We start from the raw sequence: 25,673 nt of genomic DNA, 5'->3' as shown, positions 1-25,673 counted from the left end.
ATGTTTCTATTATCTACCTATACTTTGAATGGTTTTGTCAGTGTAGTTTTCATCTTCCGTAGTAGTACAGAGTTTGGAAAAGGAAGGTGGCAGTTGTTTGGGTCAGTACCGAGACACTAACTCTCTGAAGATATGCATCTCTCAGTACATGTCCAAATCTTCGTTACTGATGCAAGTATCCTGTTGTTTAGTTTAATCCACACACAGCTGAGTTTCTCATTTAAATTCAGGCATTCACGAAAGTGGACTGTTGGAAAGTCAAGAAGATGGGTGAGATTGGAGAGAGGGTGTTTTGTGTTGTTCTAGGTTTTGTACAATATTCATTTATGTTAATTTGTTGTGCAGAAACGCCAAGCTGCAATAGAAAATGAGCTACAGAAAGAAAAAAAAGCTTGGAGAGACAAAATGATGCAGCAAGAGGTAAAGTTACAATGAGCTTTTGTCAAAAGACTGAGATTACTGTCATATATTTGAGAATAAAAGTTATCCTGGAACAGTTAATATACCAGATACTGTTTATTAATGATAAATATGTACCAACCACCATAAATATGTGCCAACATAATTTTAAAAGTGGTTGAAGTCTATCTTAATTGTTTTGGCCTAGGAATTGATCATGAAGCTACAGTTGCAAATGGAAGAGGAGAAAAAGGCCTTGGAAGAGCAGAAAGCAAAAGAGAGACATCAATTGGCTGAAAAACAGAATATAGCTGCTGTGAAAATCCAAGCTAGATTTAGGTCATTTTTAGTCCATAAAAAATATGCTCCCATCTTAAAAGAATGGAAATCTGAAATGAGAAAGAAGCAGAAAATGCTAGAAGAAATAGAGAGAGAAAGGAAAGAAAGAGAGGAAAAACTGAAGAGACGAATGGAGGAACATAGGCTTAAGAGAGAAGAGGGAAAAAAGAGACAAGAAGAACTTGAAAGACAAGAATATTTGGAACAGGTGAAGAGGCATGAGGAATATGAGAAAAAGAAAGAAAACCTGAGACTGGAAAGAGAAAAGCAACTGCAAATAAAAAGAGAAGAACAGACAAAACCAGGACAAAAGACAGTAAAAGCTGTGATGAGTGCAAGTGGAGAAAATAACAAGGAAGACATAAAAAATTATAATCATACAGAAAATACAAAAGTAATAAGAGAAAAGAATAAGGAACTAAATAAGCAAGGGGAGCAACAAAAAGAAAAACGTGTTGAAATGATGGATGAAACAAATAATTGGATGATTCCGGTAGAAAGAAATTTGACACCAACACAAAGTATGGTAGGCTCTGAGAAGGAGCATTCTTCTCAGGTAAATAATGAGAATATATATGTGAATCCAGTAACACAAATAGAAGAAAATTACTCACAAACTAGCTATCTTAATGAAGTTCCAAATAATCATACTTCAAAGAATGAATCTCTTAACTTTGGAGCTAATGACATGGTAGAAAATAAGGCAAACTGCATATGCAGCAGTCCACCAGATGTCCAACCAAATACTAGTAATAGAGAAATTGAAGATCAATCTTCTCAGTATGAAACAACGAAGAAAACTGTGTGTCTAGTGGAAAATGCTAATGAGGAAGTCAGAGACACCTGGGACAAAACTCAAGATGTAGCAGAGTATTCCAGTAAACTAATTTTTCCTGATAGTATTGAAAAGAAGAGAATAAACTGGATGAACACATGTAAATCTTGGTCTAAAATATATGAAGAAAACCAAAGAAAACAAGCAACTATAAAAAAACGACCAAGGAAAAGTTCAGTTAGCAAGATGCCTCCATTAAGTGCAGAAAAGATAATTCATAGTGGCCCTTGGAGCACCTTGCAGCAGGTAACTATGTGGAAGATTTAGGATGAAATGGAAGACTATATATAATTTTTTTTTAATTTGGTATGTCAGCAGAATGCTGTTTGGAAGAGAAGGAGGTTATTGTTGATCAGGATGTAGATCTTATGAGACTTCCTTTGCCCAAGTGCAGAATAAGGGCAATGACAATGACTTTTGAATTCCTGTGAGTGTCATGGAGCAGACTGGTGTGTTATTAGTCTTCAGATGATTGATAGTGTCTTAAGCCTGTAAAAGGCAAGAGCTCCTATTGTCTGCTAAATTAACAAGGTTTTGCCTTTGTATGAAGGCCTACATTTCAGCTCCTACTCAACTAGCCCCTTCAGAGTTTTGAGAGGACTAGTCTGATCTAGAAGCAAGATATTACTGATCAGCTTGTAGGTGGTGTTTTGCCATAAAGATCATCTGGTTCCCAGGACTTCTTTTTCTTACCACTTCCTAACTTATCACCGTATGCTTGCTCTGTGCTCTCATCTTACTATCCACTCTAAGATGACATACTTGACTATAAACATTTTTAGTCTGAACTATTGTTGTCTGTTCTTTTACACTCATTATTTATGATACTGTGATAATTGTTTTCATACTAACTTCTCCCATTCAACAGATAACCCCCACCATTTTCATCCTTTCCTATACAAAAAGATTAACGTAAGTTGCTTGCATTTTCTAAAGCGTTAGTAGATTTTAGTTTTGGTCTCTTTTTTGTCTTAATGAAAATGACCATAATGTGATGATGTACCATGAATGTTCAATATATAAAAAATTAATTTTATTTATCAATAAATGCATGTAGGTTACAACACTTATGCTTGAAGATTTGCCAGCTTGTAGCCTCTCAACGTTATCTGAGTGTTCAAATCTTCAAGTTTTGACTCTGAGGCGCTGTGGACTAGTTTCACTGGAAGGACTAAGTAACTGCAAAGACCTTAAGTATATCAATGTGGAGGTACCAAGGATATTTGATTCTTTATTGTAACATGGGGAAAACTACCAGTTTTGCTCCTTAGTTGATTGTATAGTTGTGTCCAACCGTATATTACTTATAGTGCCTTAAGACCATAGGAGTATCAACAAAGTATTTCCAAATGTGAACAAAGTTATATCAACAGATTTGCAGTGCATATAACAAAAAACTATATGCTGCAAATTAATTGACTGTACTACAAAAATATCAGTCTAGGATTAGCGCTAGTATGGCACAGTGATAGATCTCTGTTACCTCAGTCTCTCTGATTCATGAGTGGGCAGATGCTGTTCACCATAGCAGGTGCTCAGCTTGAGCAGGAATAGGTAGCATTAAGAGTCCTTTGCAATACACACCTCGAATATTAATTAAAATTACTAACAAGGAACAGCACAGTGAGTTACACTGGAGGCATAATGTCTAGGTATTCACTGCTGCACAGTGTCTTACATGGCCTTGTTTAATGACTAAAGAAAACATTTTCTCTGTGATGCATCTTCATTCCAGAATTTGAAAATTTGCGTGAAACAACTTTGTTCAAATTTTTAATTTCATGGGTTTTAACAACACCAATTCACAAGAAGAAGACCAAGCACAGCAACTAGTGAAACAGAAATTTTGAGGTGGCATTATTAAAATGACCTGGGGAGGGGGATGTTAAAAAAGCAAGATCTTTCGAGGGAAGAATATAAGCTTAGAACACTGTTAATGTTTGGGACCAAAATACCTCTAAATGCAGACTTTCACTATTAGTAAATAGGATTCCAGCAAAATTACAGTGGTCTTCATTAGCATCTAGTAAATATGATGGTTTCTTTGCAGTTTTTAGTTCAGTCTCCCAGGATTTGGGAAGCTAGGAAAGCACATCTGGAAAAGACTACTCTGTCCTTAACTTTCACACTTTTTGTTCCAACTTCTGGGCTTTTTCAGAGCCAGAATGAAGTTCAAAAGATATTTTTATTCTATTCCAACAGGACACAAAAGGCAATTTCTGTGACTCATCATTTTATTTTCCTAATGGAAAAAACAGATACCCTTACTCCTAGGTAGATGTTTAGAATAAAAATAAGCAATGATGGCAATCTGCCATATTTTTACTGCTATTTCACTTCAGATGCTATTTAATATGCTCATTTTCTTTTATTGCAGGAGAACAACATTCAGATAATTGACTGTGAAAATCTAGAAAATCTTTGTATTCTCATTCTGAGTAAGAACCATCTTTCATCAGTTTGTGGCTTAGATGGCTGCAAAAATCTTCAAAATCTTGAACTTTCCTACAATAGAATCACTCGATTTGGTAAGAAAATTATTCCAATTTGTATAACTATTCATGCAGTTTATATTCAGAATTAATATTCCCCTTGGATTCAGAGCCAGTCAACTGCTAAGCCCAAGGAGAGCGAGGAGATAGATTTAGAAAAAAACCTTCATTTTAAAGCATTCTTATCTTCACATATATTTGTAGTATGGCTTAGCTATTGCCATGTATTCCATCTACCAGGTTGGCTATTGTCAACCAAAGAGAATTAAAATCTTTCTAGAATGGCCACTAATATTATCTGCACTAACTCAACTGGAATATGTGAGTAGCCTGAGTTCAGTTTATCTACAGACATAATGAATGTAAACCCTAGCCTTGCAACTGCAGAGAATTCCAATATGTTCCTGACTGACACAGTAAGTAGTTATGTAGAAATCGTGTTGTCTGTCTGAGTCTGCTGGACAGCAGGAAAATAATTTAATAAAATTATTAAGCTTATAGGTGAAACACATTCACATAAGACATTTATATAAAGAAATAGTTTCCACCGTTAAAAAAAAAATTAGACTGGAACAGTATGAACATGGATAATGCAATTCCATGATAAATGACAAGGGCAAAGAAAACAGGAAATAGGAAAGTGTAAAAAAAATCTGTAGATGTAGAGGCTTTAATGTTGATATTTTCAATATTTTTTGCTAAGATGTGCAAATATTAATATTCATGAAGATACCTAAGAATCCAAGTGCTGGGAAATCAATGTTTACTGTAAAAACATATCCGTACACTAATGAGAAACAGTAAAATAAAATGCTTAAAAATCTATATCTGTATCCTTGTGGCAAATATTGCTTGATAAGTTCTTATGCAGATTTATTTAATTTGATAAAAATGTCTGCAATACTGTAAGAATTACGTAGTATTAATGGATGACATTTAAGAATGTGGCATCTGTGTGTAGTATCTTTGTACAGGCCAAGTGGAGTAAAATCCTCTTGTACTTTCTCTTTTGTGCAGTGCACTGCTGCAGTTACCAAGTCTCTAACAAACTTAAATGGGTAAATAAATGTTCGCAAAAGTCATCTTGAAATCTGTTTTTCTCCTCTCCAGAATTGCTTTGAGGATGCTTGGTTAAAACAGATGCATAATACAGGATTTATTTCACACAATAACATACTGGTTGTGAGTAGTTGCATAGAATACACAAAAATGGATTTATGGGGTTTAAGAAGTTAGCATATCCCTTACATCTGTAAATCTTGCAGGATGTCCCTTGGCAATTTTGGAAGCTGCAGTACTGTGCAGTAAGGCTTATTTATGTTTGTAATACTTAAGTTTTAATAATTTATTGTCGGAAACGTCTAGCATAATATGATTTCTATTTTTAACTCCTCTCATTGAAGTATAGCATCAGTAGGGGAAAAATTAGAATTACCAGCAACCCCTTAAAAGTATCACTGAGAGAAATAGTCTCAATTATGCTTTTCGACTTAAGAATACACAATTGCAAATTAAGTAATTGTGGCAGCAATACACTGAAGTTTGGTGCGTATGTTTGTATTTGGAAGATGAATGCTTTATTTAAAAGTTTTCTTATGCAAAAAGTAGCATTTTGACTGGAATCATTGAATATGCTTCTATGGGGTATCTATATTGCCATAGCATGTTGGCTAAAATCCTTGCAGCTCAAAAATAGCAATGCATCACCATGGATAGTCATAAATGCTGCTTTGGATCTACTCTTTTTAGGACAGCACAAAGAAGATTTTTTATTTTTTAAATCAAACACGTTTCAGTTTTAGTTTTGTTGTTTGAGGTTTCTTATGTGCTTTTTTTCATATTTATGTTCACTGTCAGCTTTTATCATTCGCCTTTGTCACACATAGAAGTGACTTCAGAACTGCATCAGTAGCTAAGATAGAATCCCTAGCTAACAGATTCCAGCTGCACTTTTCAAATTGTTAAGAGCTACTTATATAAAGGTTCTCCTCAAATTTTGCTTAAACCATATGTTTGTCAACAAAATGCTTTTCCTTTACAGTACTATAGCTGTTGTTTGATGCATCATATGTAAAACAGACAATATCTTCTGGAAATATGCAGAAGACCTTCATGCTTATATTTAATTTTGCATGGGGGCAAAAGAAACATTAAAATACCATCTGTTCGTATTATATTTTTCTTTCTTCTGTATGTCTTTGTTGGACTGTGATCTTGTTGTATGTAGCTTTGACCTGTCTGTTCCAAATAACACTCAGATGAGGAGAAGATGTAAAATAGGTGCTTTGTGCCCCATGTAGAATAGGAAATTTCCAGATCCTGTATTACCTCCTTGCCTTTTCTTACTCTGTGTTCAGTCTCTCCCCTCTGTCCCACTCCAGGCTCATACAGTGCTTTTAAAGTTTCTAGTACTGCAATGGTGGTAATTGAAAAGTGGAGATTTAAGGATTCCTCTTAGGAGGAGGTCTTGGGAGCTGTTAACATACTCTGAAACAGAAGTGTTTTGAAACCGCTAGATGGTGCTGGTTCCTTTTTAATTTTTATCCAAGCATAAAAGAAAACTACAGACCAGGATCTTGCAGTCAAGATAGTATGGCATGGGCATGTCTGAAATTCTTTCAGAATAATTAAAAAATTGTATATTTATTTCCTGAAGCACAGTTTTGAAGTTAAATTATGGGATATTTTTGTTATATTTAGTATGCTATCGCTTTAATATCAGACAATTGTATTTTTTTCACTAGGTGCTTTCCATTTTTAAATTAAAATTACTTGAAGGTCTATATTTGGGATTTTTAAAATGTACTGCTAGTTTTGGTATTTAATTTTTTACTTTATATTTCTCCTAATCATTTTTTTTTCATTTTTAAATCCTCTTCTCTGTTCTCAGTACTCTGTGGTGAAAACTAATCTCTGATTTCATAATCCAGTTTGTTTTCAGAGGACAATCACAAAGTAATTAACTGCTGTAAAGCTCACTCAACTTCCTTGTGGGAACTTGGGATGTTTTGAGATAGAGATGAGATAAAGTATTCCCTCAAATAATCCTGTGAAGAATACATGAAAGAAAAGTAAACTCAGAAATTCCTAATTTTAGATACCTTTTCTGAAGGGTGTCCCTTCAAAGCAGTTTTACTCCAGAGATACCGAAAAGCTGCTTGGACCTATAGTAAGTCAGATGCATCAGTGCCACTGCAGAACATCTAACATGGAAAGACAGTGTCATTTCTGCTGTTGGAGGAGGATGATTTGGGTAACATTCTGTGAAACAAACAGATGTTGATGGGAACTTTTTCTTTTGCTTTTTGGGTAGACATCACACACATTCTTACTCTTTAGACTAACTGGCAGGAGTAAATTTGTTGAGAGTATAATGGCTATAGTAGTATAGCTTTATTCTTAAAGGCACTAAATTGTCTTTATAAATTTCTTCATTAAAAATATTTTATGACATAATTCCTTAAACAAGATGAACTTTAATAATCGAGCTGGTGATGGCCTAAGTTTTAACACAATTTTTTTCTAACCTTGCTGATACATTTAAAAACAAAAACAAAAACAAAAATGAAATTATGAAAATTAACTTTAAAATATAGTATTTTCATTCTGGTGGATGGTTTTAAATGGGCTGTTAGTATTCACAGAGTTCAGAGCAGTTATAAAGTGGTTAAAGCATAGTAAACACGGTTTATTGCTAAAAGAATGCTCTCATCCAACAGAAGTACTAAAGAGATTATGACCTGTTATTATTGATTGATTAACAGGATCAGAAATTTATTAATTGTATGCATTGTATATTTGATAGGGTCAAAATGCAGTAATTCTTTTTAAACATTATAGAGAACTAATCTTAATTGTTACTACAGATAATATACAGAAAGTTCCGAGGTTTTTTAATACTTGAAATACAACAAACAGGTTTTTATTTGATTGTGGCTTAAATCTTCAATTTTCAGGTGGTCTGAAGTCACTGAAAAATCTTCAGCAATTAACTGTGGACCATAATCAGTTAATCAGCACAAAAGGTCTTTGTGAGGTACCTACTCTCATTTACCTAGACTGCTCTTTTAATCATCTCACACAAGTTGAAGACATTGAGAATTGTGGCCTACTTCAAGTTCTGAAGTTGCAAGGCAATAATCTCCAGGAGGTAAAAGCTTTGGATTTAGTGGCTATTGTTAACATTTTTGTTAACAGTCATATTTTCAGCATTCTGATCATGTGCTCTTTGATTGGTGTGGGATTTTTCATGCTCTTTGGTAACTTTTTTTTTCCCTCCTTAGAGGGAAATTTTTCTGATATACACATGGTTAGCGGTTAAGTATTTTCTTACTCCTAAGTCCTTGGAATAATCGACCCCTCAATAATTATGGTTTGTCCTTTGCTTATAGTGTCTATCCTTCAGGGTTTTTTTATTTGAGTCTGGTTTTTGTTTAAAATGTAACAAAATATTATTATCTACTTATACATAATGTTATAATAATAAGATAATTATATCAGGCTGATAATAATGATATAATTGTCATTATGTGCAAGTAATTACTTTTTATCATTACTTATATGTAATGATAATAATATCATTATTATCAGCCCGATAAAAATCAGGCTGATTTGATGTATGTTGATTCTCCAAGACTTGATATTTAAATACTGCAGCATTTAAAATAGGAAAATTGTTTGCTAACTCTGCACTTAATCATATTTACTGACAATTATGTTCTTATGAATTTGGGAGAGGAAAACCATCATTGATAGGCAGCAAATAACTACATGAATAAAATAGTAAGATTGTGACTCTTGGGCTCTTGACCTTTTTTTTAAAATTAATTTATATTGACTATTCAAACTTGTTAGAAGACATTAAAAAATACCATCCAATATGTAGAGATTATGTGTGACAACTGGTACATACATATTAAGGAAAGGATACATATATCCAAAATGTGAGTTTTGCTTGTATTTAGTAATGATTTATGAAAAGCATCTGGTATGCATTTCATTGTTGTTTCTCTGATTTATATTAATTTTATATAACCATCTCTTTTTGTTTAGCTTCCAAGACTGGAAAATCATGTTCTCCTAAGAGAACTATATTTGGATGACAATAGCATTTCTGCTGTGAGAATGCTTTCTTTTTATTGGCTACCTCTATTGCAGATTCTTTTTCTGTCTCAAAATAGGTAAGCAAGAAACCTTCTTCCATGTACAAAACTGATAGAGAGGAATTTGCTAACATAACACTTGTCTGAAAAGTCTCATTATCAATGTGGCTGAAATTTTACTATCTTTGAGATATTCTTTGAAATACGTGGTTGGCATGGAATTACTTTGACTAGCTCTAGCTAAGAAAATTTGAAACAGTTTTAACTATGAAATTAATTTTTTTTCTTTTAGATGCTATGTGAAAATATTTTTTGAGCGCTGTGGCATCGTTAAAACCATGGTGGGGTTTTTTCTTTCTTTAGCAATTGTTTCTTGAGTATGTCTGTCAAACCTCCTATTTCACAGCTAGCTTATTCAAAACAGACTTGGAAGGCTAAGTTAAGTGCAAGTACTAGAGTTAGAAAGGACAAATAAGAATGTTTTTTATTTTACATACATATGTTAATGCCCTCCAAAATAAGTATGTTTTCACTCTTATGGTTCAGTTTGAAAGGTATAAAATAAAGAAAGATCAAGACAAGAGGCATAAAACTACATCATGGACTCAAGTACTCTGTAATTAGCTTTCTGTTTGTTTTCTAAGCTAATCTATACATCTTTAGAGTTAGAATGACCAGATATCCTGGAGTCAACATTTTTATTTTCCCTATCCCCTTTTCTCAATTTAAATTCTGCTAAAAAAATAAGAAACATTTATTATAATTTACAGTGTGTTAGAAGTAAAATGAATTTTAAATTAATATAAATTATTTTTCTACACTTGCTTTGAACAAGATTTATCTCAGCTAAACAAGTAGAATATACTCTGTTACATACCATATACAGAGTATACACTTTGAACTAATCACTTACTCTCCTGTTAGTGAGGAGGAGAGGTTTTTAAAGGATCATTCATCTGCCATTTTTAGTTGTTTGCTTTGAGACTAATCATACCCTACAAGTGCCTGTTCATCTTCATTGACTGTTAACAGAGACAAAATGACCAGCTCGTATGTAGGTGTCTACATTTGACCACATGAATCCCATCCTATGTGACATTTAGTTCAGCAGGGCCAATTGCATCTGGAAGCCTGTGGGAGAAAAGATCTATAAGATTGAGTCCTGTTCTTATAAGGAATGTCCTTCATGGAAAATGAATATTATTTAAGTATATACAACGTACATTTTTTATGTAACTTTTCAAGTTGTTTTCATATCATCTATTGTGAATTACTCTTTATATAGAGTACCACAGGTAAATATAATACCTACAGAATCTAATCTTCAAGTTCCTACCTGGGCTTTTAGGGTTTAGTATTCTGTCTCTTAGTAATTCTTTTGGAGTTTGGAGAAGGTACCTCCTGCCTGTGATTGACAAGAGCATTATTTGTTACGTGTTAGATTTTGAATCGCACACACTGATTTAATTCATGTTCTTTGCTTCCCCCCCCCCCTCCCTTGTTGTGTTTAGGTTTTTTGTGGAACACACAATAACACTACTCTATATTCTTGTAGTTTCCTCCTCTTCCTCCAGTGTAACTATCCTGTAATAAAGTGTTTGCAAAACTCCTTGGAGACCTCATGGACCTGCTAGGGACTGGTGAGCATGGTCTCAGGCTTAGCTTGAATGCCGCCTCTTGATCTGGGCTGTGCTGTATTGACCATGTGGTTGTGCCTTATGTCACTTGCCTATACCGTGTTCTTACAGTTTTTAATGTCCATTATCGTGCTTGCTCTGGTTTTCCAGTAGCCAAGCTGAGATGCAGTGTTTGGTTCACTGAATTTCTTCTGCTGCACTGGGAAAAAGCACGTATTTTTGCATCAACACACTGGATGTGCTGAAGATAAACATACATCTCCTTCCCAAAAAGTTCCCTTTCTTTCCTTGATGTATCTATACCTTGTCTCAGATCTTTGTGACAAACAGGACAGGATAGCCTTAAATTCATATTAAAAGCCTCAAAATTCCTGGCATTTCAGTAGCCTGCTCTGGTACACTCACTTTATGTACACTTTTAAGCAGCTCCATATGTGTGTGCTATAACCTAAGTAACTTGATGTTCTATAGAAACAGTGAATGTAATGGAGTAAGCTGTTGAAATAAAAGCTGTTTCTTTTCTTTTATCGTACAGCTAGTGCAATTTTGTGAATTTTTTCCAAGTGTGCACTGAGTGCCATTTCCTTTTTACTGTTTGCAGGAAACCATATAATGGTAATGCTATGAATCTGTATTCTTTCTAAAAGTGAAGTACTGTGAAAAGAAAATTTTTACACTAGTTTACAGGACTTTTTTATTCCTGAGATGCTTTATTTGCATCATAAACCAGAAGTCGTCAAAGATAAAACTCCAAAGTGTAATTGTTTTATACCTACAATCTAACAAGGAATTATAACAGATAGCGATTAACTCCTTCAAATATAAAAATGACAGCTATTTCATCACTTCTGCTTTTATTAAGTGTTTTCATGTGGTTTTCACATACAAAGCATATTCTTGATCAATGTGCGATTGACCAAAGACAATGATGAATATCCTTTCAACATGGTTACTGCAGAATTGGGACTATAAGATCCTTGCTCTATTTTATAGCAGCTGGAGAACACAACTGTTAAGTTAGTTTAAAAAGGGGCATTTTCTTTATTCTTCTGTTGTGGATAAAGATTTAGGTGTAGGAGAGAAAAATTTGTGTCTGCGACTAAAATTAATGAATATTTAATATGTGTTAGGACTTCATGTGGCATTTATATTTGCGTGTAATCCACTTAATTATATAGCTTGCTTGTTAATGTCTTTTTCATTTAAAAGTTTTACAGTGAGACACTAAATCAATGTGCTGTTTAAGTAGCTATTTTTTTTCAACTTGGAAATAGACCCAAACCCTCTTACTATTGTCTTAGTATGACATTAATATGGCAATGTTCTTTTTTTGCTATCTCTTGCTTTTCATTAAAGTAATCTAAGTGAGATAGATAAAAATTTAATATTTAAAAAAATGGAGTCATCTGCAAAAGTTCCTCTTTTTTGGGGAAAACTGGTTGGGCCTGAATCTTGTAGACAATATTGCTCCCATGATTTTGCAACTAGATTTATACTATTCTTAAAATGCTTATGTTAGAAATGCTAAAAAGTCTGTTCAGTTCATTCTTAGTGCATATTGTTCTCTTTAATTAAATATATATGGAATCTATGTTTTTCACCTAATTTCTCAGATGTAAGAGATGAACTCACTGTGATTAATATTTGGAGAATTTGACCACTTTTCCAGAGTCATCATAATAAATCTAAGTGTCATTAGATGTCGAAATAAGTCAGTCATGAAAAAGTTATACTTAATTACAGTGATTTTTCCCATGCTATCCTTACCATTCAAGATTTTTTTTATGTTTTTCAGTAATTCTTTGCTGGTGATAAGTTTATCTTTAAGAATGTGACATCATGGGTAATATACTTGAAGTACTGTCTACTAGAGTATTCAAGAAGCAAGGGGCTAACTGACAAGTTTCCTATATTCTATGTGATTGCTAGTCATAAATATGGCGAATATTGCAACCTAAACTGTTTTTAATTTAATGAATGAAAAATAAATATCAGCTTTACTTAAAGGTCTAGATTAAGATAAATTTATTTTAATTATTTTGCCCTTCTTCCTGCCAACTGCTCATTAACATTAAGATAATTTTTCTGGGGAAAAGCAGATGCACAGCAGGATTTAGACAATCTTGAGCAGTAACTGCTATTAGTGTTCAGAAAAGCAATCTCTATTTTCTCTGATGCATACTTGCAACTATTCTTAAACCTTGTTTTCTGACATAGAGTTTATGTAGTTTATGTGGCAATGCCTCATTCCACTAGAGCCTTAAATGAGAGCAGAAAGAGGAAGCTATAGCTTGCTTTTTTATGAATATCTTTTACTTTTGTGTCTTCTTTGTAATTTATATCTCTTATGCCCAGGGCTAATGTGACAAGGTCAAGTAGTATTAAGTTTTCAGTAATGTCCTTTGTCTTTCTGGTTTGAATTTTCTTAGGAAAAAAATTAACAAAGAATGTCAGTAAAGGGAAAAGCTATAGAATGACGAGGAAACGTTTTAACTCTCTTAATGCCACCGGCAGGCAAGGACAGTCCGACAGACAATTTCTAATTCACTACAGCATATACTGATAAAGATCCAGAGAACTCACTCACTATAAGTAAAATAAACCTGTATTATTTTTTGTCCCTGATGCAAGATATGACATTTATTTTTCTAGATACTTCTGAATATGTGAATCTATAATCTGAGACATGGATTTGCAACCATACTGTTATCCAGTAATATCTATGATAATATTTGTGTCAGATATTAAATATATTTATGTACTATTGACTGATCATGAAAATTTGTAGAACTATGTACAGATCTAAGTATAGTGCTTTATGCTTTTTAGAGTTAATACTTTCTTTGTATTTATTTGATTCCATGGAAAACTTCCATGGCAGGAATGTAATAGAACTAAGTAGGACTAGAATGAGGACAACTTTACAATGTAGTTTGAGGAAAAAAAAGGAAGTATAGTGGCATGTACTCAATTGTCTTTCTATCTGTTTCTCTGTTTACTCTTAAAATATTATGTCATTTTATAGAAATACTTGTCAACTGAAAGTGGAAATTATTTTTTTTTTGGTTTGCGTTTGGTTATATTTTCAATAAGAATAAAGAACCTGCAACCAAGATTTGGTCCGTAACCAGTGTACCAGAGTAAGATTCAACTCTGTCTTTCAGTTGTAAAGCCTGTGGCAGAAACATGACATAGTCACACATTTCAGGAACTAATAAGCATTTTTGGCTCTGAACAATTTTAAGTTTATGGAGTGAGTGGGTTTCATTTTTTTGGAGGGTCGTGTTTCTGGCAAAAAGAATTCTGACTTACACCTTTCAAAGGCATTACACCTTCAGAAAATACTACTTTCTATGAAAATTAACATTCACAAGCTGACCACATGCATTACCATTTCTGTTACCATTCTTTGTGCTAGGGCCTTGTCCTTACAGGGATGAAACATGTTACTGAAATGTGTATCTTTAAAAAAGATACATACAGTTGATGTAGTATGTGCTCTACATAAACATTCGAGTTTTAGTTGATAGTTGGGGTTTCTTGCATCTTGATTTTAACTTTTCCTCCCTCTTTCATATTTAACATAAATCAAAATAAACTTTAATTTGAATGGTGATATTTGGCAATAGCCTGGCAGCTGAATGAACCATTCAACATTCCGGCACCAGTGCAAGTTTGTAAGTAAAGACACTGGGCATTAATTCTTTAGTTGCAGTGATCATACACATCTTACAATCCCAAATAATTTGTATAGATAAATGTCAGCTCAGTTTCTTTACATTTACTCTTGAATACTACAAATAAGAATTTTGTCCTGTCTTTTGTACTACTTTGCTGCTCTATTGCACAAGAAAAGCTCTGATAACACAAGAGCAATTCCATTACTCTGTATAATTAGCACCTATGTGACACCATCTTACAGAAGTAGTAAGACGGAGGAAGCACTAAAAATGTATTACAGAATAGTGCAGCCTTGACCTGTTAAAAAAACAGCTGTGACAACAATTTTGTTAGTTTTAGGATCTAGGAAGTAATGTACCGAGTGGAGAAGAGAAACAAACTGATAAGAAGTTTGAGCAATGAGAAATGAAGGAAGAGGAAAGAAGACAAGCAGATTTTATTTCTCCATAAATAAGACCTTCTGTTAGTTCCATTCTAGTTATGGAGCCTAAAGAAAAGCCAATTGAGTTATGTAAATTTTACAAGACTTCAGATCTTCAGCATTAAATACAAGACAGACAATGTAATATTTACCAGATGAAACAAAACATTAATGAGAAAATATTAAATAATGAGCTACTGAGAAGACTAAGAAATACTTTCAAGTTAACATTTCAGTAATTAGTTCTAGCACCTTGGATAGCTAAATGAGCATTTTCTTATGTAAATAAGTAAATTGTCATAACTGTAAAAGATTCTGGTGCCTTCCTGTTTATGAACTGCTGTTTTATTTAATTAAAAAAATTCTCTTCTATTTTGTTCTTAGATTAACTGAGCTTGTGCCTTTAAATTCATTTGTATCTTTGGAAAAGCTGAATATCAAAAATAACTGCTTGTCAGGTGAGTTGTATAAAAACACCATAAAGCACCATCTAAACAAGAATTTCTTAGTTAAATTATAAACTGATTTGAATGGGACTGTTCCCATGTATTTATAAGAGACATTTATACAGAAAATAAATAAATATTTTCCAAACATGAATGTTATAGATATTAATTATAACCATACTGGATAGGTAGCAGTAGTCCTTGTAGGACGTCATGATATTGGTACATTTTACTTTCATGTAAGATTTTATGAGAAATAATATGGTTCTGCATTCAAATTTATATTTAGTTTTCTTTCCTACTATAACACAGATCTTGAAGATGTCCTTACATGGTTAAGTGGCTGTGATAAACTGAAGGAGTTGTCATTCAGTGGAAATCCTCTTCTTCAAGAAAGGAACTGGAGGTAAGAAAATAAATTAATTTGATAAATAAAAAAATTAAAAATCAGGCAAAAAATTGTTGTATGTATGTTAGTTAAATAGTAGAAATACTGCCACACATTATGAACAGTCTTGCTGCTGTGACAGGTTTAACAGCAGCTAGAGAAGTAATTCCTGTAATACTAGCTAGAGAAGGGGTAGTGTTTATTAGAAGAAAAAGTCAGAATGAATGGTTGCTTTTTCCTTAGTAGTTGAGGCTTAGCTTTTTTTTTGGTTCTTAGAATTCCTTATCTTTACATCAAAAATTAATAGCTCTAATAATTATGAATTAAAGAGATGTAAGAGTAATGTTGTTGTTTACCCTTCAGTGGCATATAATACTGAAAAAAATTATCTGAAAAATCAAGCTGGGCCTAGAAACTATAATGTCTATATAGAAAAAACAGATAGAAAAGGGGTAGAAAAGAAACTTGACATACGAAATGATATGCAGTTACCAGAATCCCTGAAATGAGTGGTTATGATAGGATTGTTAACTGATAGGATTGTTAAACATAGGAAAAAAATGGCACATGGACAGTTTTTTTGTATATTTTTCTGTATATTGGACACAGTACTCAAGGTGTGGCCTCACCAGAGCCAAGTACAAGGGGAGGATCATTGCCTTAGTCCTGCTGGCCGCACTGTTTCTGGTACAAGCTAGGATACCATTGGCCACCTGGGCACACTGCTGGCTCAAGTTCAACCAGCTGTCAAACAGCACCCCCAGGTCCTTTTCCACTGAGCTTTCCAGGCACTCTGCTTCTAGCCTGTAGCTCTTCATGGGGTTGTTGTGACCCTGGCACTTGGCCTTATTGAACCTCGTACTGTTGGCCCATTGATCCAGCCTGTCCAGATCCCTCTGCAGAGCTTTCCTGTCCTCCAGTAGATCAACACTCCTGCCCAATGTGGTTTTGTCTGTGAACTTACTGAGGTGTCTTTGATCTCCTCATCTGAATCATCAGTAAAGATATTAAACAGGACTGCCCCCACTACTAAGCCTTGGGAAAGCTCACTAGTGACTGGCTGCCAACTGGATGTAGCACTATTTACCCATAGAAGTCTCCTCGTTTCTTAAGAATTCCATGATCTGAAACCCTATTTGTGGACCAGTGCCATGAGGACTTAAAGCCATCTGAGAAAATTGCTCAGCAAAAGCACAATAGTGTTTTTTTAATTTACTGTGTTCTTTCATCTTCCTTAGAATTAATACTTTATAATCTACAGCCCTTCAAGAGCAACATACTAGTTAGAAATGAAATTTTAGATTTTTAGATGATGTTCCAGAGATTACGTGTGTTCAAATGGTAGAATGTCTGTTAGCGACACTCTTACTATAATTCCATTGAATGTAAAAAGAAGCATTTAATCAGTAAGAATTTAAATCATTACCAATTCTTTCAGCTAAGGAGATCAAGTATTTACCTAGGAAAATGTTAACAAAATAAAATGTCTGAGGAAATGAAATTAGGCACAACAGTTGGACTTCCATTTTTGATGTAATTAAAATATATGACAGATTTTTTTATTAGAAAAATATGATTTTTACTAGTAATTTTGAAGAATCACCAAACTTGTTACTTGTATAATTTCGGGTTAGTTAAAGGTAAGGCTTTACACTGCAATGTTACACAAGAATCTGTTTAGGTAAATTCTGTTCACATTTGATATATTAGATTGCCTAGTGTAATGACAACAAAGTTTGGGATATATGTGTGTTTTGGAGTGTGTATTGTATTAAGAGAAAAAAAGGAAAGTGAAACCACTCTTATGTTTCTATTTGAAGATTTTTGCACAAATTTATGATTAGTATTCTAGTAGAAAAATAACTATTTGAAACTTTTAGTTGGGAATGTTTGAATAGTTTAAGAGATACCTGCATAAGTACATTCTTGATTGGTTTGTTTGTTTTTTAATGAAGAAAGTTATTTGCACTCCCATGGTTCCTGCAAGTAATTTCATTAATAAAATTTCATAACTATGACAATATTATTTGCATTGTTTTAATTCCCACTTTTTTACAGAACTAACTCTTATTTCACTTGTAACCTGGAGGGAAAAGCTTTCTGAATTTCAATTTAGCTTTAAGAACTGACACTTTAGATTGCTTAACCCAATAGAGCTTTTATGATTAGACAAGAGATTCATTTGTCTAAAGGATTTAAAGTATGGAATACTATAAAATATGGATTTGCTGAATACAGAATTGACTGTAACTTCAGGCAATATGTTCCAGTGAACTTTACATAACCCCTTGATACCAACAAAGGAATTAGTTGTAAAATTTCCCAATCAGTTTTGTACTTTCATGTCCAGCCAGTGATAACACCAACAAAAGTGAAAGTAGTAAGAAATTTCTTTTTAAAAATTAAACCCTGGGATCAGTCTGAGCACTCCTAGGGGAATATGTTTCAATGCTGTAATGATTAATAGAGCCTCTTAACTGACAGAATATTCACCAGGAAGTTTTCACTAAATGAAATGTTTACTCAGCCCTTCACTAGGAGAAACCCAGCTGGAAAAACTAGTGATGAGATCCCATAGCTCTAAGACACGATACTTCCAGCATTGATCAACTTTGATATGGCACTTTTTTGGTGTATCACTATTCAACAGCAATTTTGGTAATTTCTCTTTATGTATTGAGGAACTATTGATCTAAACCCATCATTTTATTCCAAATATACTTCAGACAGTCTTAGCTTTCATTAATGGGCAGTAGTGAAGGAAAGTGTTCTATTTGCAAAAACCTTAATATTCTATTCTAAGTAGTAAGTATTAAGAAGTCTTACTATGTTCTGTGTTTTATTCTGAGTTCTGTAGTTTAATAAGTATAAATTTTTAGTTAGTATGTTAACATATGAAGTAAGTACATATGTACTAATACTTAGAGAACTAACTTCATGTTTTGTCTTGTTATCTGATTGTATCAATAAAATGGGTGTTTTAGCATAAGGATTTTTTCATAGAACTAATTATGACTTTTTTTTTTCCTAAGATCTTCCTTGTTTAAGGTTCTTCCTAGTTTACAGTCTCTTGATGGTGAAATCTTAACTTATCATACTTTACCAACAACTGAAATAATCAAAGAATCAGAATTAAGAACTTTTCTGGAACTTTGTCAAGCTCAAATTGAAGAAAATATTCAACTGAAAAAAAAGACTGCTGAATTGGAGTATGTATTATTGTGAATATAAATTGCATTCAGAAATATTTTTTGCATGTACTGCTAGTGAAGTCCTTGGTGTCTTATGAATTTTATTTAGGGTTTTTTTTACCTGGAAATGTATTATGAAAAGGAAGAGATGGGAATCATTTACTGCAGTCCAAAGTCTATTTTACACAGATATTAAGATATGTGGGCCTTGAGTTTTGTTTCTTTAAGTTTGAGAAAACAAGTTGTTCAAAACCTGCATTTAGTAGTAGCTGAATGAATTTGTACACACAACACAGCACAGTGCTATGCAGGATTTTTAGCTTAAATCCTGGAACATGATTTCCAGCTTTAACTTAATCAAATGTAGTTTGGCTATTGGTGCAATATGCTCTATTTTAATTTCTGTGTTTGTTTTCCATGTATATATTACTCGCATTCTAAATAATTGCAAAAAATTTGGCCTCTTTTTTCTTAAGGTAGTGGATCAGATGGATTTGTTTCTAGGTCTTTGATTTCGCCATACTTACCACCTTTATTACTATTACCATTGTTAATTGTCTAGTGACTTCAGCTTAGACCATGAAAGTGGTGATTTATCACTTATACCTGCTATCTTCTAATTGTTTTGTAATATCTAAATAGGTCAAACTTCTCATGTTTCTGCACTTGGTAACATTGCATATTTTTTTCTTTCATAGTTGCTTTTCATTTCCTATCAGGTTCACAATATCCCTATAGTCCTTTTAATATCCAACTTGTCTGCTAATGTTTGGAAAGATAGTTTTCTACTACGTTCAGCCGCTGAACGTTATCCCAGAGCAGATGAAGCATGTGATGTTTGACAGTGTTTTAGTCTGAACTTTGCATACTCTGTTGGTTCAGGAAAAGTATGCACACTTTTTTCAGAATCTGGTTGTTTTATATTTGCATATAAGCCTGTATATCCATGTTATCTTGGTACTACCTAACAGTTTATTACTTTGGTGTATTATCGGCTTTTACTAAGCTGCAGTGAAATCTTCATAGCTCAGAACCAGATTAATTTGAAACAAGGTTTGGATTAAGAATTAGATTAAAATTCATTTGGGAGAAGTTACACAGTGCAGTTTTCTGTAACAGATGTAATGTGTAGGTGGCTCCTAAAACTCATTTATTTCTCCATTAAAGCTCCAAGGTATGTCTTCTCCACTTTTGTGATTTTGGGCTTCTGGTTTGCATGTTGGAAGCTGATACTTCCTAATCTATTTACCATCTCGAAATGGCGTTCCTTCCTTTCTTTTTCTTAAAAGGAAAAAAGAAGAGGAAAAAATAAATAAATAAAGCACTCCACCTCCTTTATGGTTGAGAAAAATTTTCTGTGTCTGATATTTAGGACCAGTTTCATCATTATCCCTTGCAGAAAAGAGTGCTGATCTATAATTGGGATATAACTTGTGGGAAAACTGTAGTAGAATCTGAGGACCTAACTTTCACATGCATTTCTGCAAGATGGTAAAAAATGGAAGAGAAAGATGATATTCATAAAATTTAATTTTTTTTTAACCATGATCTGCATGAATGGACATAAGTAAGAAAGATACATAAGAAACTTGTTGGATAGTCAGACTCAGACCAACTATTAACTATTAATAGTTAATTCCTAGGCTTATGGTACTTTCTGGAGGCTGACTTGTACGTCTAATATCTTCTATCGAAGACTGGGAGCACGAGGTGGAGCGTACACTTACTATACTCGCAGATCACAAAAAATTTGGAGGCAATTGTTTACATGCCTGAGGGGAGAGCTGGGACATTCTGGGGAGACAGGACATTCTGGGGAGATAGGTCAACAGGAGCCTTGTAAATTCAGCAAGGACAAGTGCAAAGTTCTTTACCTAGGAAGGAGGTAAAGAAAGGAGCCGCCTGCCCACTCCCAGGCTACTTGCTGAATGGAAGAGAGAAGGCCTTGACTTTGTCCAGGCACTGTTCAGCAAAACATTAGTCTTTTATCAATTTAGTTCCAGTCACGAATCTAAAACACAGCACCATATGGACGCCTGTAATGAGAATTAATTCATCCCAACCAGAGTCAGGACAATTGGACATAAGGAAAAATCTTTTCACTGTTGGGACAGTGATGAATTGCAACAGATTGCCCAGAGAGGTCTCCTCGTTCTTGGAGATTTTCAAGACCTGACTAGATAAAGCCCTGAGAAGCCTGGTCTGATCTGAGAGCTAACCTAGCTTTGAAGCAGAAGGTTGAACTAGAGACCTCCTGAGTTCCTTCAATTGAGAGTTTTTCTATGATTCTGTGTCAGTTTTGTTTGAAAGAGCCTGCAGATGTTTGAGAAGAACAGTTGTGGAAAAGGATATTATGTAAACGTCTCTTCTTTCTGGAATATATTTGGGTGGAGAGGGGGAGGACAGGGTACAGGGAGAAGGGAGGGTTGTGGGGTTCTTGAGATTTTGCGAATTCATTCACAATCTTTTGAATTGGTAACTTTGACATGATTGAAACATCTTGTATCAAATTTAGAATTAAAATTAATTTCTTATGTGTTAAAACCCTTTTATTTTGCCTAAAGTAAAATTTATGGATGACTTGAAAACCATTGAAAACTGCAATTCATAAAAGGAACTCTAAACAACTTGTTTGTATATAAGCCTTAACAGCATAGCTATTATATGTACAAATTGCAATGCTTTGACTGAATTAATGTGACATTGCTAAAGAACAGGCCAACAATAGAGCAAACTTCTGTCTGTTTCACATCTTGCTAAGTTATAAGCCTCTGTAGGTGCGACCTCAAGTATGTAAGCTGCCAAAAGTAATCACTGCTTGCTTCCCTAATTCATGTTTCATACACCACTGCTGCCCAGTTAAATGATCTGTGCTGTTTCTTTCTGAAACTTCTCTGTTGTTGCCATGCTTAAGAATAAAACTTATTTTAAAATTTAATTTCTCTATTCTAATAAATGTTTTCTGTCACACATTCTTTAGATGACTTGTAATGAGTAATCATATAAAAAAATATAACACCTTGTTTGCAGCAATTTGCTTTCAGTCATCAGATATGCAGATGTCTGGCTAGTGGAACTGTATAAATACTATATGGATAATGCAGTGAAAATGACAGGAATTTCATAAATGGTACTGCAAGGAGAGAATATGTAAACAATGACCTCTTTCATGTGTTTTTAAGGGTCTTTTGTAGGCTGCAGTTGAACATCAGTAATGATGCTTATAGAAACTTCCCTGAAGACAAATTAGATTTTACAACACTGTAGCAAAAACACACTCACATAAATTGTACTATTTGACTATTTCATGCATCATAATTATGAAAATCACAGTAGAACCACAAAGGGAAAAACATGATATTAGGGAAAGTTTAACTAGTACACAAACTAGTACACAAAGAGGTAGAATATTGTTTATGATTTAGCTGATAAGGCCAGGAGAAAACTGCTGTTCCTGATTAGAACTGGCTTGTTTTTCCACTGTCTCTCTTGCCTCTGAGAGATTTGTTCTGCTTACTTTTCCAGACTTATCGCTTCTTCCTGAGAAAAGTATACTCTTTGAATAACCTGGCAGTCATTGCAGATGTGATTGCAGTAAGAAATTCTATACAAAATGTATCAGCTCTATAAGCAAGCTTCTGTAACCACCTTAAACTTCCTAAGTAGCAACACTTCGGCTGATTTAAACTCCACTGAAAGGCCTTTAAGAATTAATAACTTTGTCCTTTTCCATGTCTTTTAACTCAGCCTGTGCATGAATCCTTACGCTTCCTAGGTGCTGCCAGTGGGGGTTTACTCCTCTCCACCTCTACTCCTCCCTTCCCAAATGCTGCATGTGAAACTTAGCAGGGTTTGGTCTAAATTAACCAAGACAGTGATGGATACTCTTGGTGGATTGATGTGAGGACTGAAATTGTAACAGTCATTAATAAATGCCTGATTTCAATTTCCAAAGAGATTAAAATCTTATTCTAATGGTTTTATCTTTCCTTAAAGTCCCTGGAAAATGCTAACACAAATAGAGAGGTATCTGTTTGTAAAAAAAGCTACAGGTAGCTTTCTACTCTTAACATTTGTTTGTGAAAATAATATCTCAGTCTTTAGGTAGTATCAGGACCACTATTATAGCACATGTGTACATTGCTGCAAAAGACCCAGCCCTTTCTGTCCTGGCATATTCTCCTTTTCACCCATAGCAAAAGGAGTTCATCCTTTGTGGTTATGCTAAAATTTGCATATGGCATAAATTACTTTCACTTGTTAGAATCAAAATAAAACTGTGGGAAGCCAGGCAGCCATTGAACATGAGGGAATGCGCTGGTAAAAGCTGGAAGCCATAGAAATTTTGCTGTAGCAAGACCACTGTGTTCATCTACATTTCATTACATACTAAGCAGCCAGACACTATGGATACTGGTGCTTCCATGAGATAATCCCATTTCTTGTTTTGTATAGATGCCAGTTTATGCTTAAAACTTGGTTGTATCATAACCAAGAAGCAGTTCCAGAAGATTTAGTGTGACCAGACCCCTTGACCGACAGTACGGGAAAAGATCTGAAAGGCAAACAATGAATTTAAATTAACTGAAAAGGAAATACTGTGGTATCAAAAGTCTTAATGCTGTCATATTTCTTACCTTGTCTTCTCTCTTTCCTTGTATGTATGTTTTTTCTATTAAAGAAGTAAACCAGTCCTGCGTATTTTCCGTTACAGCAGCTTCCTTTCTCTGGTTTGAATAAGCAATCTTCAGGAGCAGGGCTCAGATATCAAGAATGCAGGCCTATTGAGACACTGAGAAAGTTGCAGTGCATTGAGAGGATACCTGAAATCCCTGTTTTCCTAGGGACCTACAAGCTGACTGCTGCCTAGTACTCAGGCCCCATCATAATATTTGTTATCTGTGCTTTGGAGCTTCACCCTTGCAGGAGAAGCCCAAATACAGTTACCAAGCCACTTCATTGCTCATAATTCTCTGAAATGTCACTTCAGCTTCCTTTATAGTTTCTTGAAACTTAAGCTGATCTGACTGCCTAAAAGGAAAGCACCGATACAGAGGGCAGCCTAAAAATCCTGCAAAATCAATGTATAGTTGCGAATTGCCAGGGAATGTATCAGCTGGGAGACAGTGCATGCCCACAGTGACAAGACTGTATTTTTCAACCACGGCTTGGGAAAACTGCTCAAAAAGCAGCCTCTGTGAAAAAAAGTAACACATGATTCCTGGTGACCACAAAATTACTCCCTGCTTGAATTTTGAATTCCCATCAACCTCCCTTCCCATTTCTGCTTGACATATTCGTAGCCACTTGAAGGGTGAAACAGGTACTTGAGATACCCCTGCGCCTGTCATAGGAGAGGATGCACAAGTATCCTACTCGATTCACTGTTATAGTGGTTTGTTTTTCTTTCTTCCTGTTTCTTTTTTTTGAGAATGAACATGGATACCCAGGATATGCTTTTCATGCGAAAGTTTATTTTGCCCCAATATATAAAACATTCTGGCATTTTCCGCAACATTTTTATCTTCAAATAAACAACAAAAGAAAAGGGGGGAAAAAATGTGGACATGGACTTTTTTAAAAAACTTTTTATTTTTTTTTTGTCTTCTCATCGTAGTATTTTTCGTACAAATTTGGTAACCATCTTGTACCAAATTTATCTTTTTAAATACTTCAATGAATTAAAATTATTTAACTAAAATATTTAACTAATGCTATAGGTATTTTCCAGTAAAGAAATTGCTATTCTTAGTATATAGTGTGTTAGATCCTTAAACAAATATATGCATTGTTTTAAATATTTTTAGGAATTGTCATGTTTATGGAACTAACAGGAGTAGGAGTAATGTTGTGTAATGGACAATCAAATGCACAGCTATTGCACAATGAGTTGTGTGCTTAAGCTATGTGGATTTGCCTTCCAATTTAGCCATTCAGATTTTGTCCTTTAGCACTGAAGTTGCACTAACAGTAAGATCTTGTAAGATCTGATTCACTATGTTCTTAAAAATCTAAAATGTTTTTAGTTGAACTTCGTTAGAGGATATAATTATAATGGTAAAGAGTCTTTTCACAGTAAAAACCTTATAAAAGCTTCATCTTTCAAGAATGATGAACAAGAAGGAAAATTCTTTTATTCTAACTATAATTTTAGGACCTGATTTTTTCAGAAGCACAAGAAGATTGATTTTATTTCTACTTTTTCTCTTGAATTGCTGTCCTAGAATTTACTTTGTGCTCCTCAGAAATTAGCAACACATTACAGATCTCTGCATCTATCTGTGTTATTGGAGAAAAATGTTTTCATGATTCCTGAAGTACCTGCTACCTAATATGATGGACACTGTCCACAGGACAAACTACCATCTGAATCTGTAACAATTAGTTCATATTTACTCTTACTCATCATTTACAGAGTGAAACACAAAGAACTAATGAGAGCCAGACTTCATAGATTACTGTTGCTTCAGTCTAGCACTTTACCTTATAGATGTATTGATAAATACATCTATACTTAAAAGTTTCTGTTTTCCTAAATTCTTTCTAGACATTGTGGTTTGTTGGTTTGATTCTAAGTCTGGGTTTGGTTACTTTAGTTCTTATCTAAATTTTCAAATTACTGTTATTTTTATAGTAGCTTTCGTAGTTCCCAGATAAGGGATTAATAAGGGAGCTTCAAGATTTATAGCAAAATTGCCTCAAATCCTCTAAAATTTTTATTTTCCTATGCCCTTAACCACAC

General features: G+C 34.1%; 1 protein-coding gene across 8 annotated transcripts in view; it reads left to right on the top strand.

The window, feature by feature from the left end:
• LRRIQ1 (leucine rich repeats and IQ motif containing 1) overlaps positions 1–25,673 on the top strand; it is a 110,874-nt gene that overhangs the window by 7,550 nt on the left and 77,651 nt on the right. For all 8 annotated transcript variants that reach the window (XM_051770028.1, XM_051770025.1, XM_051770027.1 and 5 more), the window contains exons 7-15: positions 346–420; positions 608–1,819; positions 2,631–2,783; positions 3,951–4,101; positions 8,022–8,215; positions 9,118–9,245; positions 15,291–15,364; positions 15,665–15,758; positions 18,773–18,949. In XM_051770028.1, coding sequence (XP_051625988.1) covers positions 346–420; positions 608–1,819; positions 2,631–2,783; positions 3,951–4,101; positions 8,022–8,215; positions 9,118–9,245; positions 15,291–15,364; positions 15,665–15,758; positions 18,773–18,949 — 2,258 coding nt within the window. The remainder of the gene's footprint in view (positions 1–345; positions 421–607; positions 1,820–2,630; positions 2,784–3,950; positions 4,102–8,021; positions 8,216–9,117; positions 9,246–15,290; positions 15,365–15,664; positions 15,759–18,772; positions 18,950–25,673) is intronic.

Source organism: Manacus candei, unplaced genomic scaffold (genome assembly GCF_025592945.1).
Source record: "Manacus candei isolate 608988 ecotype Guabito, Panama unplaced genomic scaffold, ASM2559294v1 h1tg000114l, whole genome shotgun sequence".
Taxonomy (NCBI): Eukaryota; Metazoa; Chordata; class Aves; order Passeriformes; family Pipridae; genus Manacus; species Manacus candei.
This window is presented reverse-complemented; position numbering and strand designations above follow the sequence as displayed.